Genomic DNA, 27,328 nt, shown 5'->3' with positions numbered 1-27,328 from the left:
CAAACAAAGATACACACATTTCCTGATATCACAACTGTAATGAACCACGTGCACACACTCGTTTTTTTTATCGTCTGTACACCAGAGCTAGACAATATGGCAACAGAGTCGTAAACAATACCCTCTTATAACCCCTAATAATCCTATCAATATATGAGTTATTATTGCCGTTATTATAATATATACGCCTACCTTACAATATTGTATTGTATTGTTATTATTGCACAGCTTATGTTATGATTTATAACATCAGAGTAACACTTAACATCTCATACAGTCGTACTTGGAGTATGTTAATCAATATTTAACTACAAGTTATTTAGTCGATTATACGCCCTGTACAAAGTGTGCAGTACGTCACATAGATTACTTTCATTTAAAACAGAGGTCGTGTTTTATCAATTCATACACTCATCCTCGGATGGAGTCGTTCTTCTGGCTGTTAGCACACGGTTCAGAAGCTAAATAAAAGTTATTATGGGTATGTGCAGTTGATTATATTCGCTATGGCTTCAGTACATCCCATAGATGCATTATATGTATGTTTGATGTTTGATTCAAAATACAAAAACAAAAAGAATGAATACGATTATTTGGAGTAAACGGCGGGAAAGGACATTGTCTGCAATATTTACTTGTTTTATCACGTCAATGTGCCTAATATATAATAATATACATGTGAAATACCTATTGTATTCGATTCAACATTAACAAATGCTTATTCATCATGATTTGTGTGATGACCTTAGCTCGTGACATCTGAAAATAATTTGTAGAGGATTATTCTGAACATTTTCCATATCATAAATTGGTATTTCAAGGGATTAATATAATTCTGCCAATAATTTGAAATATATTTAATTCCAAACAATAAATCCGTTTATTAATGTCAGCGTGATTTAATGTGCTTTAAAATGTGCATACTAAATGTCATGACAAGACAAATAAATAACGTGATTAAAGATATACAGACGTACCCGTTATTATATTACAAATGGGTAATTATGTGCCAGGTTGGATTACTTATGCCCAAGAGCTGTGTATTTTATTACATTACTATGACAGACAACCCTGACGGATGTTGTCTTTCTTCATTACAAAGTACTAGTATATTTGAGTAATGTATGGTAATGTAAAAACGCCAAATTATTTGTGCAGTCCATGAACTGTACCAAAGTTAAAGCAAACTGTCAATGTTAATATCAATCACACATACCTGTACATATGCATGATGATCTTGTCTTACCATTGCGTATTGACAAGTATAGTGGTGTAGACCATTGTCATGTTCAAATCAATACATAGTTGTAATCAAACAATGGCAGGCCTCAAGTGAATGAATGAAAAAAAGAAAAGAAACACACTGCTCAGTTGACGAAAACTGGCCTGGATATCGAAACCCTCTTCCAAAATTACCAAAATGACTGAGATAAAAACAAATGACGAACCAATTTGTATAAGACAACCGAACGTTGGTATTTTTGTTATCTCTTGAAAAGTCTAATGCATCATCATGTTTACTTTGTTGTTCGTCCATGTAAGTAATTATTTTAAGCCAAATATCTATCGATCACAATAAGACAATTAAGACATTAAATGCAATGACGACATTAAAAATACGAATAATAACACTTACATCAATAGTGAAAATAACAGTATACCTCTGTCAACATTTTAAAAAACAAAATATTTAAACCAAAATAAAAAAAATGTAATCACTTCACCTAAATTATAATCATTTATTTGAAACAGTTTTTATTTTGATTGTATTCATTCTAGTCATCGTTATAACATTTATTTTAACTCGGTCTTTATTTTATTCTTATTTTCTATTATTGTATTGTATTTAGAATTGTCCTAGTCTTGTAATACTTTCTTTTATTTACCATACTGAATCCGCTGATGGTTCGGTAGTGTAATAAAGTTATTAATTAGTAAGTCTTGGTAGATATATAAGGCTTATTCCAAGTATTGCAAAATATGCTTTTGCTGGGGACACACACGAGACGGTCACAGTATGTGTCATTGAGCAACCTTGAATGAGCCTCCGCGTTGATGACGTAATGAATTACAGACTCAAAAAACAACAATCCAGTTGTTCGTTCAGAATTGAATTTGTATTACACACGCTAATAAAATGACAACATACGTATTGATTGTAGTATTCACTGAGTTGAGCAGGAAACAGTTACCGTGGCATATAAATAAAGCCAAGCTATGCAATTGAAATGCATTGTATATTGCCGGGGTAGTAACAACAATATTGTCATATTATCTAGGCTTGGAATAATCTGCTCGCTGTCAACACGATCCTATTATTCAAGACGTGTGCTTTCATGTCTCATGGTCGAGACTCGTGACGATAACAGACTTGTCATTTATTACAACACATATTTCGTGTGTGAAGCATCTTAAATCATAGTTATATAGGCCTACACATTGATGTTTTCCTAATGAAGTGTTGTGATTACTTCGATGATAAATTATTTTTTTAAATAAAAGAAGGCTATTAAATGTGAGAATAATGCCTCTTCTGTCAAGCCGTGAGTTTTTACAAGGTATAACAAGTTATTCACAAAACGTGTCTCAGTCGTTTATCTCGCATTTCCCAATCAGGCAGAAAACGTCGTAGTTGCGTGACCATGAATATGCTTTCTCCTCAGTAATAATTCTTGAAACCTCAATCAAAAACATTCACTATATAAAAAAATCAATATACATCACTATGTGAAACATTCGGCATACTTCATTATGTGAAACATTCAGTATACATCATTATGTGATACATTAATTTCACATCATTATGTAAAACATTCAGTATACACCATTATGTAAAACATTCAGTATGCCCCATTATGTAAAACATTCAGTATGCACCATTATGTAAAACATTCAATATACATCATTATGTAAAACATTCAACATAAATCTCTATGTGAAACATTCAGTATACATCATTATGTGATACATTATGTGATAGTCGCATGACCATGAATATAATGTTTCTGGTCAGGTATTTGATTTAGATTTGAATTGCTGCCCTTGCTTTCTCCTCAGTAAAATAATTCTTGAAACCTCAACCAAAACATTCACTATGTATCACTACGTAAAAAAACAATATACACCACTATGTGAAACATTCAGCATACATCATTATCTGAAACATTCAGTATACATCATTATGTTATACATTAATTTTACATCATTATGTAAAACATTCTGTCTGCATCAGTGTGTAAAACATTCAGTATACACCATTATGTAAAACATTCAGTATGCCCCATTATGTAAAACATTCAGTATGCACCATTATGTAAAACATTCAGTATGCACCATTATGTAAAACATTCAGTATGCACCATTATGTAAAACATTCAGTATGCACCATTATGTAAAACATTCAGTATGCACCATTATGTAAAACATTCAAAATACATCATTATGTAAAACATTCAATATACATCATTATGTGATACATTAATTTTACATCATTATGTAAAACATTCAGTATGCACCATTATGTAAAACATTCAGTATGCACCATTATGTAAAACATTCAGTATGCACCATTATGTAAAACATTCAATATACATTATTATGTAAAACATTCAATATACATCATTATGTAAAACATTCAATATACATCATTATGTGATACATTAATTTTACATCATTATGTAAAACATTCAATATACATCACTATGTGAAACATTCAGTATACATCATTATGTGATACATTAATTTTACATCATTATGTAAAACATTCTGTATGCATCATTGTGTAAAACATTCAGTATATACATTATGTACAATATTCAGCATACATCACTATGTGAAATATTCCGTATACATCATTATGTAAAACATTCAATATAATGTAAAAGATTTAGTATGTATATGTCCGAACGTCCAAAAATAATTGTCAATAATGCATGACCCATTACTGAGCTCAAAAGGTCAAGACAATAAATGACAGATCAAATAGCTTTGGCTAAATTCCGATTCTTTTCCCGATTCCCGGGGCAGTAATTCTAATTCTGCATTAAGTAATTCTGTGGAAAGCAGTATAAAACTCTCTCGAGATACAATTGCCGTTAGTTGTAATAAAATTAAACTTACAACGTTGTTCTCCTTTACTTATTAATGGGGATAATCAGCTCCTACCTCGATAATTGTTTACCTATCACGATTCAATTTCTAAGTTTGGATGTAGCTGACCGTGGATATAGTGAGCGGCACATTGTTTTTAACAACACTATTTTCTCTCGACTAAAGGCAAATTATGAAATAGTAAATTGGATAATTGTTTTTATTAGAACTATGTCAAGTATTCAAATATGTTAATACTGTTCCGATTGTATGCTTAACTCCAAACATGCTTGTTATAATGTCATGAATATAATGTGTTCAAATATGGTAATACGGTTCCAATACATATTCAACTTTACACATTCCCTGCGAATTTGTTGTTAATTTACATATCTTGCACGGTTGCATGTAGTGTGATACGGGAGTGTGACAAGTTGTCGTTATCGATAACTTCACGCCGTACTGGCGTCACTAAGTCCCATACATCTGGAGGCGCTTGAACTAACTTCATGCACGAATCAGTAACAATGTTTTCTCAACAAAGTTCAAACTCACTTGGTTAGTAGCGAAAGTAATTAGAATCAAGCGTTCATTGCGTACAAACCAACCAGCCAAATAAACAGAGACACGAAAAACAAACAAACAAACAAACAAACAAACAGGCTATTTGCTGATGTTGAATCTTCGATTAAAAACAATTTTGTGCAAAGAAGAAATCTTCCATCTTCTTGTAAATTCAAGTTTTCGGTTTTAGGGAACGTAATGTCGGCTTACAGTATTTTACTTTTTTCTTGGGAGGTATATCGACGACGCGACGATCGGTGACAACAAACATGTTGGCAGTACATTTACCTTAATAAATTAAATCTATTAATTAAATAATCTATTAATTAAATAGTCTGTAATAAAAGCTATTCACTGTTAACACAACGAAGTATAATATTCTAATGTGTTCTGTAATTATAATTGATGCTGTCGTCAACGCTATCATCGTGTTGAAACAATTAATGGGTGTTTTTTTTCTATATTACATTTCAGTAATATTATTGGTAATTCAAATTGATATACCTAAGCAATTCAATGCCGGGGTATGAAAAAATACTCGACTTAGCGCGAACCAAATTTTGCACAATCAGTACCGATGTTTCTATACAAGTCACGTGATTTGAGAAAATAATCCACAACCCATATTCATGGATATACATCAATTATCGCCGCTATGAATATATGTACGAGTTTATTTAGGTTGAAAGAATAATGTATGTCAAATTAGCCTAACAATATAAAGCGACTGTTATTATTTATTAATAGTTATTAAATACTCACTCACATTAAAATGAAACACGTCTACTTTATTGTGTTGACAGCACGCAAGTTGATTATATTCCATTGAAAGAACTGTGACGTAGAGATATAGAATGCACACGCGATCTATAGAAATGGTGTATATGCAAATGAGTAGCAGAGCATTATGTGAGTAAGTGTGAATGGGATTGGAGTGGTGGGGCCGGGGCCGGGGCCGGGGCCGGGGTGGGCTCAGTGACGTGTTTATAATAGTGCACTAATTTTAATATTTTGGAGGAAATCTTAAAAACAAAAATTATATGAAACCGAGAAATCTAGTATATGAAATCAGAAATGAAATCGTTTAATAATTACGATCAGTACTTTGAAATGTAAAGATATGATTAACATGTTCAACTGCAGATAAATCATATGATTATATTTAAACATATTAATATTTTTAGTCAATTCTGTTGTATACAAGTAATTAAACTTAATCCCTATATTCAGATTTGCTGCCCTAAATAACATTGAACACGGTAATTAAAAGTAACCAAGCGTTGTATGTGATAGTTTCATTAATGATTAAACATGTAACACAATAATTGAATAATCAGCTACTAATGGCAGTGACGTCATAGGGATTATAACAATTGGTATACTACGTCACGTGTATGATATTAACACGGCCAATCTAAGTCATCGCCAATATAATTCTACAATATATATATATCATATTACGATAATACAAAATGCTTATAAAACATGACATACTTCATATATAGCTTTCATTAGCCTGAGGTAGTATTTATATCAAAACAGGATAATGCACAAACAAACAAACAAACAAACAAACAAACGAGTAGAATAATACATACATGACTATATTTCACGATTACTGGGATAATACCGAAAGGAAAGGCAATAATCACATCAATATTTCAAAATTGTAAGTGATATTTCTAAATGCTATAAAACATAAAAATAGAACAAACATAGTGACGGTCAAACGAGGTGATTTAAACATTACTACTCAGATTATTATAGCATCCAAAATTTAATCAAAACGGCTTATGAGATTACCTCTTGTGCTATGTTTTTAAATTATAGCTTTAATATCACCAACCTAGAATAAATATGAGAAAAATATTCTCGTAGCCAAAGGTTAATCATGTTGTGTCAATATTTACACATACATTTATTTCCAGGAGAGTACGATAAATCTCGTTTACGCTTACCAGTACTCACAGGTAAAAAACAATGTGGAGATTGTAATCCCCATTTATTGTGAATTACTGTTACGTTATAGTGTCGTCTAGTAGTACCACTGTGTATGCAGCATGAGCATGGAATATACCACACGGTTTTATCTGATTGGACGACATACATGTGACATATATAAATATATATAAATATATAAACTATTAACCATATGTGTTATTTGAGATAGCAAGGTAACAATAATACACAAATATGTGTATGTTAATTGATGCTAAATGACTAGCTGGAGAAGGAATACTAGAAAGAAACCATCATCAGGAAGACATATTTTTTTTTTCAAAAAAGGGCATTTATTAATTCAATACAAATTGCGGATTAGTATCGCCGCCATTCCATCAGCGTTACCAATTTAGTTCCACACCCGCTATATTGCAGGTAATCATCAGCAGTCATGGTTACTGCAAAACAAGATGGAAAACAAAGTCTGCGTCTCGGTCATTCAGACTACTCAAAACAAGACGAGCATTACGACGTTGATGGAGTATTTTAATTATGCTAAGCCCTTTTAATCTTCATTTTAAATTGTCTCTCTCGGAAATAAGAATAATTGTGTTGTGTCAACGTTTCGGGCAGATTTGTAGTAAGGCTGTGTGCTAGAAATGACAAGGTACAGGGGTTCTATTGCTCTTGATTTAACATACACAACCATCTTCACTACAAGGGAGGTAGGGAGGTATAGAAATATCGCAACAGCAATGTATTTCGTCTTTAAAATTGTGCTAAAACACTGCTTATTTAAACATTATATGTCAATGTTTCATTCACTTTAGTTTGCGTCACTATAAGAGTTTCCTGAACGTACTTCGTCATCATAAATTGGAATTACTCCCCCCCCCACTCTTTTAGAAGAAAGATAACTTATTCCCTATATCATGGTCGATAAAATCAGGGGGCCATCCCATTCACGTCAATGGACGTTTATCAACACCGATACAGACGATATATTCAAACCTAGAACAATATACCATTATTTTAATTTCCTACACAATGTATTCATTAGCCGATATTAATGACGCGGTATATGTAATTTTGTTGTGCTGCTGTATCACGTGGCGTCACATACGCATGCGTACACTCAAGTACTAATAGTAGTTTATAATGCCACGAAAGATCCAAGAAATTATATTTGTTAAAAAATGTGACGCCGCGGTAGGTAATAGTCTTCTCTATCTGTCTTTCCACAATCGTAACATCTTGCGTTTTACTGGCTTCATTTTGTGTATCATTAATGTATGTAAAGAGACCAATCCGGTACTGGCGCCGCATTGACTTTTGGGAATTGGTTACATTAGTCTAACTTAACGAAGCTACCTCGAGCTGTGGTCACGTGTTCCGGCATCATTGCAGTAAAGAATCTTCCAGGTAGAAATGAATATCTTGTAATTATTAGTAAATAGCCTAAAGTTAGATAATATGTCGTGTATTTAGAGAAATATTATATGATTCATGATTTGACAGAGAACGGTGCACATTTCTATATTGATTGTACGCATACCCGATGGCATGCCTACATGCGAGTGTTTGGCGACGATTGTGTCATATAAAAAATTGCTGAATTAAACTGCACGGCCGTTGATAAACAATACGATGCGTATCATTTGTGATATTACCACAATAGCGTGATGTGGTCGTCTGCTAAATGATATCACGTGACTGTCAATCTATTATGCTATTGTGCACTGCACTTTTGTGACATTTTAATGAGAATCTCGATCACGATAAAATGTTGCGCTCTCGATGGTAATTAATTACCACACCTGCCACTCGTAATAAAGGTCAGAGTATCGTTATCGCTATGCTAATGAGTGTTATGCAATGTGTCATGTGATATGGAACACTATTGCAGCTTTTTATAGCATGCCTGCCTTACTTCTGGTTCGTGCTCGTTGTAATTGTTTCGTTTTGATTATTTCCCGGAGTAAGTATACACAGTAAGTTTTGGTGTGTATCTAACGCCTCTTTTCTTTGTCAGTGAATTGTCTTTTTAGTTGTTTGGTAAATTTTCGTTCTTTCTCCCTAGTCAATACCGTGTGAATCATTAACTCAAAAGTCAAAACCCCGGGAAGGGGCAATCAGCTAAAGCACAGAAAAAGAAAATAACATATATGTGCATTTTTTACCTTTAGTCCCACGGGAAATTAAAAATAAAAGCGCTTAGGGGAATTGGTGGACTGTGAATATCCACATTGAGACTTAGCGTTAATTTAACGTTTATTTTGTAGCACACAAAATAGTGTTTTATTAATATAAAATAACGAGTTATGCAAATACATGCGCATGTGAAATTAACAGTGTGCACTATCTATTAAAATCGTGCGTGCACTTGTAAACTACTTTAATAGTACGTACCAACTTTAACGTACGCATTTGCTTGCGCATTATTGTATCGCACTTGTTGACGTTGTGTGCGATTGCGCGTGCGCAGTTGGCAATAACCGGACGCTCGTAGTCCAAGATAAAATGAGACTGTTCGCCACTATTGTTAGTAAACGTACATGTATGTGTGATAACGTGTCCACGTTGGTAAAACATCTTATGGACGATCAAAGCAGATCGCGGGCTACGGCTGATCAGTGGGCGACGTTCGTTATCAGATATTTGAGTCAAAAAATGTGAAAAACGACGTCACAGTGCAACAGTTTACAATGTGTTGACCTAAAAACTTGCAATATCGAAAATAAATGCTCAAAAGCGTATAGTAGGCATTTGGGGTTATTTCTAACATGACATAAATTGGTTTTCTGAACTCCTGTCGTCAAATTTCATAGCGAGGCAACATGGCGGTTCAAGTCTGTTGTTCATTTCCATTATAAGACGTAACAACCAGTTAAAGCGGGGAAGTCGCCACCTGCGCATGCGTCAGATGGCCATAGCCTTTGCGTTTTTAGTGTGTGTTGTTATCGCCGCATGGGACTCAAAAAACAGCCACAACCACAATACATGTACATCGAAATTCTTGCAACCCTTGTCTGGCACAAATTCATAATCGGGCACCTCGGACTTCAGGATCTGTAATGGCCATTTTATGTGCAGTGCTTGCAGTATATTCTTGACATACGAGAGTTGAATTGAATACAAGTGATATTATATAAGACAGAAGCCAGCGTTGATTCCTCGAGAGAGGCCAACATACGGTATAAACAGTTGACAGTCACATATTGTTAACGTTACGATATCAGCTCTTTATCAATATTCAATGATTCACTTGCCCCAAAAGACTCCAATTAATCGAGCTAGTTCGAGCGAATATGTACGTTGAAATGCCCAGTTTGATGCGAGTCAACCACTGAATACTGTGATATACAATTTTCTATCGATGTCAATGTGTTATCATGACGTGAAGCACATTTTCTCGTGAACTTATATTTATAGACTTGCGGAAAAAGCTAAATTTGCTACTTTTTGGTTCATTATTGGTGCTTTCAGTTGTTCGTGTCATGCTGCGGGACTCTAACGGTGCTGCCACAGCGTTTCTTCTCTCCCACGCGGGGTCATACATTTCAAACACTAGTCTTGCCCGCTGCTCTCTGTTGGGTCTACCTACGACTGAGAATATCAAAAGTTCATTCAAATCGTGTTGTTAACGATCTCACCATGTTAGTTTAAAGAAACGTTTGAATATAATAAAATATAAAAAAATTGTAAAATATAATACAATAGTTATAACAGTCAATTATTATAACAGTTCTATCATAGTTGCTATGGTAATGATAATTCCTCTTGTCACGTTGAATCAGCATAATTTTAAATCTGGGTTTACATAATGCATAAATAAAGCAATGTTTCGTCGCTACCGATGATGTTTTACCTATTTCTTAACATCCACAGAATTTTGTTCACTATTGGCTGCAATACATCTGTGGACGTAATTTCATTATTTCCCATAATTAGCATGTATATCATAGCTTGGGATGAATTGCCAATCTTCTACAGCGGCGATTGTATGTATGAATTATCAGGAACATACGGGAATTCGGATAAAAGAACATAACCGAAAAGTGCTAGTAAAATTGCGTCTTGTGACCGTCTCCTTAGCAACTAAAGCGAGATAGAATAAAAGGGCGTATTCATGACATTGATTCAGTAATGCCCCCCCTGTGATCTTGTGATTTATATGGTAATGTCAAAAACGAATATTTAATGAATATAGTCGGTGGTTTTTATAGGTGAAATGATCTGAGTGCAGAAATAAATCGTTCATTTGTATTTCCATGCAGCACAAAAGTAAAGATGTAATCTGTATAAGTCTCTTGGGTATAACGGTAAAGTCGAGTTTACAATTATTAGATGAAGTCACAGAAACGACTTAAAGATTGCTAGTGATTATGTAGATTGTTATAAATGTATTGCAATTGCTATGAAGTCGTAATTGATTTTTTAGCTGGAGAATCGTCAACTGTTGACTTGGACAAAGCATCCAACAGCGTCACATACTCCATCAATAATGTATATTACTCCTACATACTATCTGCCTTTATTTTATCATTTCATCACTTTTACTTTTTTGTGTACATTTGCAATAAATAATGGCGTATCCAAGGCGACACGCGTCTTTTTTGTTAAAATCACTGAACACGGCTTATATGAGGGGACTCATTTTTCATTAATGAGTTTTTAATATAGAGACATGATTGTCAGTGGTATTGTTGTCCGATCGTGTTATACGTTTTTTCGAACGCCATTACAATAAAGAGTTCAGACCATGAAAGGAATGTATAAAAAAGAAACGATTCTGCTGTTTTGTCTGTTAACAGTTTCCATGACAGCATACGTACATTTATGAGTTTTTCTGGATTGCCTTCAATATATAAATCGTGCATTCATTCATATACGACACAATCACCATCTCTGACATCACATAACAGATACTACATGCGTAGTACATATGCGCAGTTGTAAATCCGCATAGCGTGGGTTTTAGTGAATATACATAGCCTGTAATTGAGTTGATTGTAACTGAATACGGAATGGTTATTTTCCAGCACTGCCACTTCATTTAATTGACCTTAATAGCTAGACAATTAGTCAAAATGTGTTATCGGGGAAAAAAAGAAATGTTTAATCAAATACGGTATAAACCTGTTATTAAATTTAACGTAAGATAAATTCGCATAAACAAACTATGTTTACGTCGCATGGGACCCACACTAAATTTGATGCGAGTTTCAACAATTTGATTGTGCATGTCAGAGCATTTATTTTCCATCACAACTATTAACATCGCGACCGTGAATCTCAGAAAATGTTGGTTTTACTGCCATCTGATAACATTCGAATGTAAACAATGTACTAAATAAATATGAACAAATCCCATTTAAAATTGTAGTCCTCAAGATCACGTACCACCACTACAGCTACAAATGACTCGTTGCCTTAGAGACAAGCGACACACGTATAAAGTAATCATTTCAAACCTGAGTTAATGCTCCAACCTTACGGCATTGTATTTTATCTTGATGTAACAGCTGAGCTCTAATACCCTTTCTAGCTTTCATTAATACCGAAAGGTGTATGGCAATTCAGAGAAATATATTTGACATCACTGCATTTTCGTTAATCGTTAATCTGTATGGAATCAGGGACATTCTCGCCGTAATTACTAGAACAGTACGCACTATCATCGCAACCTCGCGGCATCTTCAAACCCGATTCATTGAGTCGAATGTTATTTCAAGGACATATTCAAAGACATCACACACGTACAAACACTTTTATTTTACCTACCATGTTGTTTACAGTCGACTCATACACAAGACATATTTCCAGTTGACATTGACATTGACTGATTTATTGGTGACAGATTAAGATTATACTTTGATTGATTGAACAAACTATATCACCATCTCCAGCAGTATGTAATTCATCACTATTTTACACGAGAATATATCATAAAAATGACGCCAGCTATGTACGAATTGAAAGATTCAATATCACGTTACACGTTTATTAGTATACATCAAATGCTCCATTTTGTTCATCCCTGTTTGTGACTTGTCGCATTATAATTACGAAATAATCCTATAAATATCTAAGACTGTAAAACATGTTGAAAAAGCGGCATGCAATTTCAGCGAATTGTGGTAAAATGACGTAATAGCGACATGTTGATTTAGCAAATCTCTATTGTCATTGTTGATTTCGTTGTTTGGCGGCCATTTTGAATTGATAATAAAGTCATTAGCGACATCTTGAATTAGCGAATCAGTTCTCTCGCTAAATTCGCGAAAAAGACTTGCTCGCGAAAAAGACATGTTTTACAGTATATATTTATGACGAAGTTCGTCATCAAAAAAACCATATTGCACATCCCTGTTCGTGGTTAGTCGTGTTATAAATAAGAAATACCCTTCTAAATGTATTCGTGATAAAATACGTCATCAAATCCACCATTTTGTTCATCTTGTTTGTCGACAGATGTGGTATCAAGAAATACTCATTTTATCCATTCTATACCACAGATAGATATGTATAGGACATTTCAAAATGTAATGATATTGTAATTAATTTGTCGATGAAGAAATTAAAAAAATGAACTGTGATTTGTCAATACGCTAATGCATATTCGAGCCTGGATCTTACTTGGTCTAGACTGCAGTAAATCACCAATTATAGAACTTTATATTCGATTGGATTTGGTTTCATATTTCATCAATCGACAAGTTTATGATTATTTTAATGTCAGATTGAAATACGGAAGTTTACTAGTAACGTATCTGATACATATCTATAATTAATGTTAAACTCAGGAATACTTATCATGCCGTGAACAAGGGAGGCAATCGGAGTACACGCAGGTTGACAATACTGTTAGCCTCAAATTCAAACTGAACGCGCCATTTCTCTTCTCGTCATTATATGGCCCGAGACAAGACTAATCCTTTCCATAATGCCTCGCTATGAACTGTGAACAAGCTGATCACTTCCGTAACGCCTCGTTTTGAACTGTGAACAAGCTGATCACTTCCGTAACGCCTCGTTTTGAACTGCAGTAGTACGATATTCTCTGCAGGCTGTGTCAGCAACATAATGGAGACAGCTCGAGAATTATATTCCCTGGGCATATGACATTTACATGGATTAATTTAACTATTGGTGACAGTAACTGTGAACGCTAACAGCACAATATGCGTAGGTTCAAAATCTATGGGATTTCGCAAGTTCAATCTCAGGCCAAGGCAAGCTCTATTAATGAAATAAAGATTTATTCTCATATATTTGAGACAAGTGGGAACGAGGCACCCGCGAAGCCTGAAAATAATAAAACAGTCATGTTACTAACATTAGCTACAAGGCCAGTGAATGCAACGTTCGAACGGTACGCCAACACCAAGTGAGTTCCCATTATCATCCATACATTGAGTCTTGTATATCTATTATAGATAAAAAACTATTCACAACAAGAATCCCATTTTTAAATACTTGTATGAATTTAAAACGTCATTATGTTATACGGCTGCTATATCTAAGCCATTGATATGTGGCTTTTGTTTTCCGATTTATATTTCCTTATTGATATTGCACAGTGAAAATACTGATTCTTTTTGCGTAACAATACATGTACATGGTAAAATGGACGTTAAAACGCAATGAGAATACCCAGTCACAAACACGTAGTGCAGTCAAGTACAGTATTTCACAGAAATTAGATCACTCTTCCCATATGTTCTCAGTATTAGCTCGGGAACATTTGTTGCCGTTCATGCGATTAGTTCGCAATAATATTATAGTAGTCTACAACTTCAGAGGATGCATTATGGTAATTAAAACACATCTGCAAAAAAAAATTAAAAAAAAAAATAGCTTCAAGGCCAACCCGGCCCTAGTAAATGTATTCATGGCTTTCTTCCATAATTTAGAATTGCAACCTAAGCATACTCGTTCTATTTCATTGTTGATTTGTATTCTTGAGATGTTTTTCCACAATACTGCAGTCACTGTGGTTGTTGTCTTTCAGTTTAGGTGCTCACCTTATTCCCAGTTCAGTTTCTTGGAATTGATCACTTAGACGTACCCCTTTTGTTTTAGATTGTTTCTATATTGCTAAAGTAATTCTGTTTTATTTAATATTAATTTCCCATCGATTCAGTTTGTGTACATGTTTGCACTGTAGGTTACTTAGTCTGCACTAGTATTTTATTTGTGTAACTGTTGCTTTCAATTCTCAATAAGAGTTGTATGCAATTCCCCCAATGCCAAGTGTTGGTGTTACTTTACTCGCACCAATTGCAAATCGGTATAATTGATTACATATAATTCGTAAAGCTGTGAAAAATTGATCATACATTTTTAATCATATATACGGTAATTATGACGTAAAAATAGTGTGGCGATTGGTGAACAATACCTTTTTGCCTTTTAATGTTTAACATTGAATGTTAATTCAAAAGTTCTTTATGGCTGTGATATTTGTGATACGATGTGAAATTCATATTTCTGTTCAGTTCAGTTTGTTCATTGTTTTGGTTTTATTTATATTTTCGTCCCGACAGTAATTCTGATGGCCACCAGGAGAGGGCGTTGTTTTAACTGAAGACAGTTAAAAATGTTTATCCGATAGCATTATACAACTATATTTGTTTTCACTAAACATTTCTGGAAGATCATTTACAAATATATAAAATAAAATGGGAGAAATGTCACATCCTTGTTGGACACCACAAGTAGCTTTAGATCCTTCAGTTATACCATTGGTTAACTTGTACATGGAGTTGATAACTTCCAAAAACTTTCCGTTAATACCGACATTTTTTTATTTATAGAAATTCATCAAAGAAGGGACAAATCAACAAAAAGTGTAATTCATCTTCAATTTCTACGTTTTCACAAAGTGGGCAAAGGCGTTCATCTCTTGGGATATCATTTCTCCTGTCGGTTTCTATCCTAAGACAATGAGAAGAACAACGAAAACGGGATAACATAAACCTACGATAGGGAATACAAATGGCAAACAAATAACGCTCGGGCTCAAGGCGCGTTTTAAAATTACAATAATTATTAAGTTTGTCCAAAGTTGTGACATCTCCTTGCCAATCTAAGTGTTCGATATCTCTTGCGACTCCCACACCTCATGCATATTACAGGAAAATAATAAATTCTTAACATTGGTCATCCAATTTGGTTTGTATCTTGTCTGGGACGTATCTAGATGAAGTAACATAACATGACATTTCCGGGGATATCTATGTGCTGGATACTCAGAAACTTGACCCATCTTTTTGCTGTGCTAAGGAAAATGGTTGTATACTAGAAACCATCGCTCAACTAATGCACACGCCAACTCTGTTTATTGAACTCTCAGCGAAAGCATGTAATGTGATACACATAAACCCCGCCTTCTAAAGTTGCACTAGCCAATTAAATAACAATAACACATCATATATTCACAAAATTAAACAAATCACAGGCACTGTCGTTATTAGTATCACATGATGTCACCTCTAGGGTTGTCATTTTAAATGTCATTCTAACTGATCTATAGACTTGTTATTGCGATATAACCTTACAACAGTTCACTTACTCAAGATCTATGCTCACCTTGGGTTTCAAATAGCACATGGAGTAGGGTCCTTTTGTATCGAACCGACCAATTATACTGAGTTCACCGGGGTCTACCTCTCCAGCTATCAATTAGACACTAAGTGATGACAGCGCATACATCAAGCAATGTCATCAACTCACGCCAAACAGCGTACTCACTTATGGATCGATCCAGCCATCTAAAAACAAGAGCAGACCGAGCGCATGGTTACATCAACAACAATACCAACACGCACTTTAAGCCCATGAAGTTTGTATATGCAAATTGATTTTCTATGTATTTTTCCACACTACATGGCAACAGCCAATCAAAGATATAACACACAAATTAAAAAAAAACTCTGTATAATTTGTTGATATAATTTTGACAATTATGATATAAATATATGCGACTAATTGAATAATATGGTTAGTTGTCGGTTTTTTCTTCTCTGGTGAGAAAAGATTACCATTACAGATGTTGCTATTGTGAAAGATCATTGACAGAAATCATAAACAAGATAGGACCGAGTATACAAGCTTTTCAAAAAAATGTCCCCATTGCAACGAAACCATCTGATTTGATAGATGTAAATATAAAAAACGTATATAGAAGAATCTGACGGTCAAAACACTGTATTTTACCCACATGGTAAAAACGATTGACCGCTTTATAAAAATTAGAGTAATAGGTCATGTGATATTTATGTTAGAAACATGCATGTCTTGTGACATTTAAATCGAACACTTGAACATCTACATAGGTCGTCTTTTATTCATCTCAACCTCATTACGTGACAACATGTCTCCAGGCGAAGCTCCTATGTTGATCTCTCTGTCTCTCAGTGCGTTTCTTGTCCACTAAATCGATAAATGTCAGAGACATTGTCATTCTCCTACTTAATCTATGTGGCTGTGCTTTACCCGATGTGATGGATACAACACGTATAGGGTAGGCAGTTATCTAATAGAGTCATCAAGTCTATGGACTTACGTAACATGTATACATTTGGATGATATATTTTGTTGATATATTACTTAGGTATACATGTGGACGATATATTTTGTTGATATATTACATAGGTACACATGTGGACGATATATTTTGTTGATATGTTACATAGGTATACATGTGGACGATATATTTTGTTGATATATTACATAATTACACGTGTGGACGATATATTTTGTTGATATATTACATAGGTACACATGTGAACGATATATATTGTTGATATATTACATAGGTATACATGTGGACGATATATTTTGTTGATATATTACATAGGTACACGTGTGGACGATATATTTTGTTGATATATTACATAGGTATACATGTCGAGGATATATTTTGTTGATATATTACATAGGTACACATGTGAACGATATATATTGTTGATATATTACATAGGTACACATGTGAACGATATATATTGTTGATATATTACATAGGTATACATGTGGACGATATATTTTGTTGATATATTACACAGGTACACGTGTGCATGATATATTTTGTGAATATATTACTTAGGTATACATGTGGACGATATATTTTGTTGATATATTACATAGGTACACATGTGGACGATATATTTTGTTGATATATTACATCGGTACACATGTGGACGATATATTTTGTTGATATATTACATAGGTACACATATGGACGATATATTTTGTTGATATATTACATCGGTACACATGTGGACGACATATTTTGTTGATATATTACATAGGTACACATATGGACGATATATTTTGTTGATATATTACATCGGTACACATGTGGACGACATATTTTGTTGATATATTACATCGGTACACATGTGGACGACATATTTTGTTGATATATTACATAGGTACACATATGGACGATATATTTTGTTGATATATTACATAGGTACACATGTGGACGATATCTTTTGTTGATATATTACATAGGTACACATGTGGACGATATATTTTGTTGATATATTACATAGGTATACATGTGGACGATATATTTTGTTGATATATTACATAGGTACACATGTGGACGATATATTTTGTTGATATATTACATAGGTACACATATGGACGATATATTTTGTTGATATATTACATCGGTACACATGTGGACGACATATTTTGTTGATATATTACATAGGTACACATATGGACGATATATTTTGTTGATATATTACATAGGTACACATATGGACGATATATTTTGTTGATATATTACATAGGTACACATGTGGACGATATCTTTTGTTGATATATTACATAGGTACACATGTGGACGATATATTTTGTTGATATATTACATAGGTATACATGTGGACGATATATTTTGTTGATATATTACATAGGTACACATATGGACGATATATTTTGTTGATATATTACATCGGTACACATGTGGACGACATATTTTGTTGATATATTACATCGGTACACATGTGGACGACATATTTTGTTGATATATTACATAGGTACACATATGGACGATATATTTTGTTGATATATTACATAGGTACACATGTGGACGATATCTTTTGTTGATATATTACATAGGTACACATGTGGACGATATATTTTGTTGATATATTACATAGGTATACATGTGGACGATATATTTTGTTGATATATTACATAGGTACACATGTGGACGATATATTTTGTTGATATATTACATAGGTACACATATGGACGATATATTTTGTTGATATATTACATAGGTATACATGTCGAGGATATATTTTGTTGATATATTACATAGGTACACATGTGAACGATATATATTGTTGATATATTACATAGGTACACATGTGAACGATATATATTGTTGATATATTACATAGGTATACATGTGGACGATATATTTTGTTGATATATTACACAGGTACACGTGTGCATGATATATTTTGTGAATATATTACTTAGGTATACATGTGGACGATATATTTTGTTGATATATTACATAGGTACACATGTGGACGATATATTTTGTTGATATATTACATCGGTACACATGTGGACGATATATTTTGTTGATATATTACATAGGTACACATATGGACGATATATTTTGTTGATATATTACATCGGTACACATGTGGACGACATATTTTGTTGATATATTACATAGGTACACATATGGACGATATATTTTGTTGATATATTACATCGGTACACATGTGGACGACATATTTTGTTGATATATTACATCGGTACACATGTGGACGACATATTTTGTTGATATATTACATAGGTACACATATGGACGATATATTTTGTTGATATATTACATAGGTACACATGTGGACGATATCTTTTGTTGATATATTACATAGGTACACATGTGGACGATATCTTTTGTTGATATATTACATAGGTATACATGTGGACGATATATTTTGTTGATATATTACATAGGTACACATGTGGACGATATATTTTGTTGATATATTACATAGGTACACATATGGACGATATATTTTGTTGATATATTACATAGGTACACATGTGGACGATATCTTTTGTTGATATATTACATAGGTATACATGTGGACGATATATTTTGTTTATATATTACATAGGTATACATATGGACGATATATTTTGTTGATATATTACATAGGTACACATATGGACGATATATTTTGTTGATATATTACATAGGTACACATGTGGACGATATCTTTTGTTGATATATTACATAGGTATACATGTGGACGATATATTTTGTTTATATATTACATAGGTATACATATGGACGATATATTTTGTTGATATATTACATAGGTACACATATGGACGATATATTTTGTTGATATATTACATAGGTACACATGTGGACGATATATTTTGTTGATATATTACATAGGTACACATATGGACGATATATTTTGTTGATATATTACATAGGTACACATGTGGACGATATATTTTGTTGATATATTACATAGGTACACATGTGGACGATATATTTTGTTGATATATTACATAGGTACACATGTGGACGATATATTTTGTTGATATATTACATAGGTACACATGTGGACGATATATTTTGTTGATATATTACATAGGTACACATGGGGACGATATATTTTGTTGATATATTACATAGGTACACATGTGGACGATATATTTTGTTGATATGCAGTTTGTTTGCAATCTGGGTATTGGTTTCCAGTTATTGCTTTTAAAATAATATCTTACCACAACACATCCCAAAAAATCTCTATGCAATCATAATTATGGAAACTATATGCATATTGTGTCTGATATCAATAAACAAGCCATTCTTTCATTTGCATTATAATAACTGAGTTTGAGGTATGACATCACGATGACGTCTTAATACAGAAACTGCCCGGGATAGGAGCAAGTTACAAATTTCAGACATGTGTACTGTATAGAAGGTTGGCCAACTAATTGCAAAACATACACTTTTTATCTGTAAAATGAGTCATGAATCTCCAATATCCTTTATGGCTATGATGTAAAATTATAGTTGAGCACTGAGACGTTTTTCAGACGACCATTTAGTTTAGTCACTAAAATATTCATAATAACCAACACATACAAAACTCTCCTCGCGCTTTGAAAAAAATATTAGTGAAAATCTGGTGAGCAACTGATTACAAAATTATCCATCTTTCCATCTCGGGATCGACACTATAGCGGCCAAGAACCTCAATATAAATATATGATGACTGATATATTCAGCACTATGGAAGATATATTCCCGAACCTTGCTGCCATTATCTTACACGACACCGTGACAATATTAACGACGTGGATTCCGTGAGAGAAACGTTTCAGCATTGCTTTTATCCAGTAATTGTAGTGATATGAGCATAAGCCTAAGGTGGAATGAGTCTTCATAAACAACTTCGTGATGGAAATATAGATTTACTCGTTGATGTAACGGTAAATATTTAAAAGCTTGTCTCCAGGGTCGATCAACTCACTGGCAAAGCATGTAATCTAACAATTATAAACATCGTGTATGGAATCGATTTAAACATCTCATTTACTCGCCGCCTCGTGTATACAATTGCGATTATTTCTATACGCGTGGTCCCTGGTACTCTATAACGCTTTTTGTTTGTACCTTTGGTTCCTAGACACACTATGCCACTGATTAATAACCTAAACGTGATTTGATGACGATGACAATCGCATTTCAGTCAATGGTGTGAAAGATTAAGAACCGATCAGCTTTACGGGTGACGCAATTCAAAAAGTGCCGTGACGTCAACTTTTGCAAGACCGTTAATTAGGCTTAGTGTGACGTCATGCATCTTGAGATTGAATCTAGTGAATTTGAAGGGGACTGACGCGTTTCTATGGTGATATGAATGAAACAAATTATTAATCAAATTGACACTTGATAATACAAATACCTCAAATATATATATATATATATATATATATATATAATGTGCTGTGTTTCTCTGCGTGTAACATACCACTGCAGAATTTATTTGAATTATACTTATATTAATGGCGTGTTGACAATATCAAATCTGTGGTTTTGTGTGCACATCGGGTGGTTATTGCGAAACATGTGTCAACGATGTGATAATTAATACTAAACTACATGAATAGTGAAACTCGACAGCATTATAAAGCTTCTGATGAGTGAGCTACTGTAAAACATGTAATTTTAGCTAGCATATTATTTTAGCTAATTTAGCTAATCTGTAATTTTGATAATTCAAGATGTCGCTAATTTAACAGATAGTACATTCTCACAGAGATAGTCGACACTTTAGCTAAATTAAGATTCTGTTAATTCGTGCCAAGAGTCAAATCCACTAAAATTGCATGCAGCTATTTCAACGTGTTCTACAGTACTTGTACCTTACGAAACGGTGCTGTCGAGTTTCAATATTCATGTAGTTGTATATTAATTCCGCTCTACATATACTTTGTATTGAGCACTTTTGTTTTCTTTTCTTTATTTCTTCGTGTAGCTGCTAAAACACGGTATATTTTGTTTCTATGGTAACTAATATCCATGAACATTGACTATTTATTACCATCTACACTGTAACGTGGCCATGCCCGCGGTAAGATGACGTCATTATTTACTAGTCGTACTGTTCTCAATACATTACGATATTTCTGGGGGAAAGCCCGGAGCAAAAGATGAATCGTGATGTCTGATTCACGGACTTCAATAATTTATCAAATAAGTTACGACCCTGCAATTGTTGCACAGAAAGGAGGCCTGTCGTCAGAGCTAAATACGACCATGTTTATTGTATCATTTTAAAAACATCTGACACATATAACTTAGTGTTTATTCTTGTTTGATAATGCTATGGGTCAACGCATGCATATAGTACCAATGATAAATTTATGACTTACGTAATAATCGGTGCACGTGATCAAAACTCCCGTCATGCCATACTTAATCAACATGATGTGCGTCACTATGAAGTCCAAAGTAACATTGCCTGTGCCAATCTCTTATGCGGACACGCCAGACGATACCCACCCACTTGTGTTGTATATTTTGATTAATCACTGTGCGATACTGGCGATGCGATGACATTTATTTGGCGTCTCAGGTTGGCGACATCTCTTTAATATCGTTTATCATAACCACATACTCTCAAATTTGCGGTAGTTGTCAAGAACAAATTTCATTTGAGTCACATGCTTCAGGATATTGAAAACACACCTACCATCTTTCTGCTGGCAAGTCTCAAGGACGCTCTACGCTGAAGTCAAGTTCGTAAGACGTATTTGCACACTGCCAGTCTATTGTCAGGTGGGTTGTACTTTTAGTACGGAACGGGATTAGGGCAACATAGTATGGATGCGACGCTAAGCATCGAATGTGACTGTGTATACTAGTAGGCAGCGGGTAAGTCCATGTATTGTGATAGCTAACTGCAAGAACACATCGCTATCATCATACACCGGGTTTGCGTCAAACACACATTGTACTATTAACACAGATTCACAATGCACCACTGTAGGTATATACGATGAAACATAAAGCGTGCCGCATACTATATGTATAATGTCGAATGCTGTTGGTTTCTTGAAGAGTCACCGATATAGGCACGGCTTTTTGTCACAGCACTCGAAATGATATAATTGTGGTTAATTGTATATCGACTTGTATTATTGATTAGCAATAAAACAGAACAATTGTTATTCGATTACTTTCATTCACATTTAATGAGTATAACCCGCACTGTATATTATTAATAGACAACTTGAAGGTCGTCTAAACAGTTTAAAACATGCGCACATCCTCTGAGGTGCACTTAAGCGGTTGCAAGATAACAAATCGATAACATATCAAGTAAATCAGTTAAGGTTGAATCGTATATGTCTCATTTTGCCGAAAAACAAAAATGTCAAATGTCTTAAAAGAAACAATGTGAATAACATGTTTCAATAATTTTGCTTAAAACAAAAACAAACCTTGAATAGCAGTACGGATGCGATTTTAATTACCTTTACGCACAAGATCAAAATGACCACAACTCAAACTGATTCCTTAGACATTTAATCTAAAATAGTGTGGAAAATTCAGCCAAAGCATTAATTGTGGTGGTCCAGATTTTTCTCGTTTTGAATTCGATAAATTATGGCTACACATCTTCTCCTTGTGGGCCATATAACGATAAATACCATATTTAATGTACAAGGTTTCCAATTGTGTCAAAATACCACGCAATAGAACACTAACTAAAAACCAAGTAGAATTCACTACATATTATTTATTCTGTGACCGTGTTTTAAAGTGCGCCCTCTTTGTCAATTCGACATCCGGCCATTTTGTACTAGTATTCCATTGCCATGATGCGCTACACAAATCCAATTCTGATTGGTTGGTTGTTTTACAAGAGATTTCATTCAGATCAATGGATTTTACCGAGGTCGAATACACGATGTCTCGGTAGAATCACATACAGTTTCTTGGAGGTCTATGTTTACATCGAGTTCTCGAAACCGAGCGATTCGGACGATATCTGACAACAAATGCACCATTACAGTTATCGAGTTTAGTAGTGATGAACGATGTTTTGGCACGATAGCAAACCGATTAAGAAGATACTACAGTGCATACTAATAGCAAGATGTAAATATGGCGTACACTGCTATCCGATACTATCTTGCACAAACACGTTTCCATAACAACTGACAACTATAAGTAGAGAAGTACTTGAGAAGATTAGATAAATACACCATTGAGTACATGTAACCAGGTGTCTGTATCTGTGTCTTGTCGACTAGCAAGGGTAACAGAAGACGTGACACGTTGAGTAGTTGCAAACGTCAATAAGATCACACTCCCGATTTATGTCTACACTTGCTCTCACGATGTTTGATTCGAAATTTCTGACCAGATTTCCAATATTCAAAAAGTGTGACCTTATAAAACTACTCCGTCTAAAATGATTTGTTCCATTCAGATTTTCAGAGCCATCACTGAAAAGTGGATATTTAAACGCAGTTTTTGCAAGTTTACTAAGTGATTTGGAATTCAACTTTGTAAATTACAATGTTTTTTTATCCGAGTTTAGGTACCTTCCATCCCGGATAAGCTGCTTAGCAACACTATTGAGGCATTAATATTGCAAATAATCGTTTAAATTTTCCTTGAATGAATAATCACCTGCAAGGAAGTAGATTAGCCTGTTATGATATCATAAATAGGAGAAATCTGAAAGCGAGGCCATTGTGCGCCTCATTTCGGTAATGCAGTTAAATGTATGTATTGATATGGAGTTTTTCGACGGTGTGTCAAGACGTAGTGTGTGATGATTTTGATATCATGATAGGTATTTCATATTGTGTTACGTTATTTATATATATTGTTTTATTCGTTCACAGATTGAACTATCCATCTCATTGAACCACGATTGTTTAGCCTCGTTCAGGGAATGAATTTTAGAATGTCTGTTGCACCACTGAAAGAGGATTCACAAACCTGTATACATGACAGAAGAAAGAAACTCGGAGACAGTATCCTAGGTGCAAGTATTGACCATGGTGCTATGGGAACTCATCAGTATATCGGCTCGCGTATCGTTGCATCCTGTCCTAACCTTGCTAATGGCCCTTTGCATGGTGATTCTATGCTGACGGTCACGGGACATCGTAAACTTCAAGTTTCCGTATCAAGTGACGGCACCATCCCAAGATCTCGAGTTGGCAGCTATTCTAGATGGCAAAGTCGACACTCGAGTATGAGCAGTGACCCACCGAAAATTAATATCATACCCTTAAATAGTGTGTCACTGTCCACAAGCAGAGACTCTGTCAAATCGTCAATCGCATCCATGTACAGTTCCAATGAAGCCCTCGATATTAATAAAGTTATTCCGACGATTCGAATCGACGACAATCCCAAACCAGTCAATTTGATGAACAACATATCACCGTTGACGTCCCCGCCATCCACTCAGTGCAATTCACCGTGGAACTTTATGAATGTAAAATTTAAAGGCTCGTCTACGTCATCGATGACGTCACAGTCCGACATCCATCCACCGGAGAGTATTAGCGAAACAGCACTTGAGGGTGTGACGTACTACGGCGATCAAAATGTATCTCAAATTTTAGAGTTTTTATTCGTTGGTAACATAGAAGCTGCCTATAACGAGCCGTTGTTATGCCGCATTAATATACATAGCATTATCGACATGAGCGGCGTTCTGCCCAGGGACGTACCCAGATCAAAAGTCAAAGATTTTCCCTGTTCGTGCCCATCACCATGGAAACATACGCGCGCGAGGCTCAACATATCTATACCGAATAGCGAGAAGGAAGATATGGTACCGTATTTTAAAGAAATAAACAATTTCTTGGAAGGCGCGCGGTTGAAAAACAGAAATGTTTTAGTGCATGGCAATCATGGACGATCGCGTTGCATTGTTGCTGTGATACAGTATATGATGCAATGTCATCACATGGATCTCCAAGACGCATATCATTTGGTGAAGAAAAGACGCCCAGGGGTAAAGATGAATGTAGGATTTCAACGAACACTCGAAAAACTGGAATCACAACTGCATCCAGGGAGATCTCCATCATTCCTCTTTGACATGGAATCACAGATGTCGGTAACCGGAAGCACACAAAACTCATCTCATCAAGCTTGGGTTTAAATATTTATTTAATGGTGATCGCCATGGCGACGGAGTATAATGGTGACACAATCTTGTTAATATTACAAATGGGATTCGGTCTCATCGTTAGTGAAGTCGTCCTTGCGTCTCGGCGTTGTCACAGCCAATCGGTACACAGACCAATCTTAATGAGAAATACCTCATTAGAATATAAATGTACATGTATTTACGTGATTGCACCTTTGAGCGGTCGTCCATGTAATGGTTTAAATATATAGATCAGTAGCATGAACACTTGACATTGAGGCGTATTTTTTTAATATAACTATGTGCTTATTTTCGAGTACTGACTGTTCACTTGTAAAACAGTATTATATTAACACTATGCCGTTTTTGTAAACAATAATAATACAGATTTACATTGTTAGATGTGTTTTATCACGTGACCTGTGATGTAGTTTCTTATACTCTGTGACGTCATCCAAAGCTACTTGATTCAAAAACACCATATAATGTGTCGACATTCAGGTTCCAGGAGCTTTTTTTGGAAGAAAATGTATCCGTTTTGTTTTTAAAGTTTGTATTAACACATAAAATATTTTGACTATTCCAGTGCTTGGTATTAGATGCATTCATACAAATGTTTCCCGATAATTGTGATTAAAAGCTTTGACATTACCTTAACAAATATTTTTTTAGTCCGGTGCGAAATATGTTGATTCTTTGTTATTGATCCACTCCATGCTCCTTGAAGGCAAGATTTAGTATATATTAATTCTTGATTAGTAAGCGTGAGGCGTATTTCAATTTGGCGCCCATTGCAAACATATAAAATGAGTTTTATTGTAAAATTGTGGGTTACCGATCGAAAGCTGACATAGTTAAAGTGTATTTCACTGAATCATAGATTGCCAGAAGCGACACCACAATCCCCCTTTTCTCATCTACATTTTGATGCTAAGATAATTTTCTCTACATTCATTGTTGAACCAAGTAGACGCAATATGCTAATATTGCAGCATGCTAATGATATTGTTGAGGGCTTCAAAGGCGGTACAATAAAT

The 27,328-nt window shown here is 34.4% G+C and overlaps 1 protein-coding gene across 2 annotated transcripts in view; it reads left to right on the top strand.

Annotated features, from left to right (window-relative positions):
* The window catches only part of LOC144347580 (uncharacterized), a 32,796-nt gene extending 5,844 nt beyond the window's left edge, over positions 1–26,952 (top strand). Inside the window, exons 1-2 of one of the 2 annotated variants that reach the window (XM_078007402.2) lie at positions 22,829–22,945; positions 25,027–26,952. In XM_078007402.2, coding sequence (XP_077863528.2) covers positions 25,077–26,303 — 1,227 coding nt within the window. In that variant the 5' untranslated portion in view covers positions 22,829–22,945; positions 25,027–25,076 and the 3' untranslated portion in view covers positions 26,304–26,952. Of the gene's footprint in view, positions 1–22,828; positions 22,946–25,026 lie in introns of those variants that run through there. The other variant, XM_085506246.1, reaches the window with a different exon arrangement.
* The last annotated feature ends 376 nt before the right edge of the window (positions 26,953–27,328 follow it).

The sequence above is a fragment of the Saccoglossus kowalevskii genome, chromosome 12 (genome assembly GCF_978046115.1).
Source record: "Saccoglossus kowalevskii chromosome 12, keSacKowa6.1, whole genome shotgun sequence".
Taxonomy (NCBI): domain Eukaryota; kingdom Metazoa; phylum Hemichordata; class Enteropneusta; family Harrimaniidae; genus Saccoglossus; species Saccoglossus kowalevskii.
The sequence above is the reverse complement of the archived record's forward strand: the minus strand, read 5'-3'. Positions and strand labels throughout refer to the sequence as shown.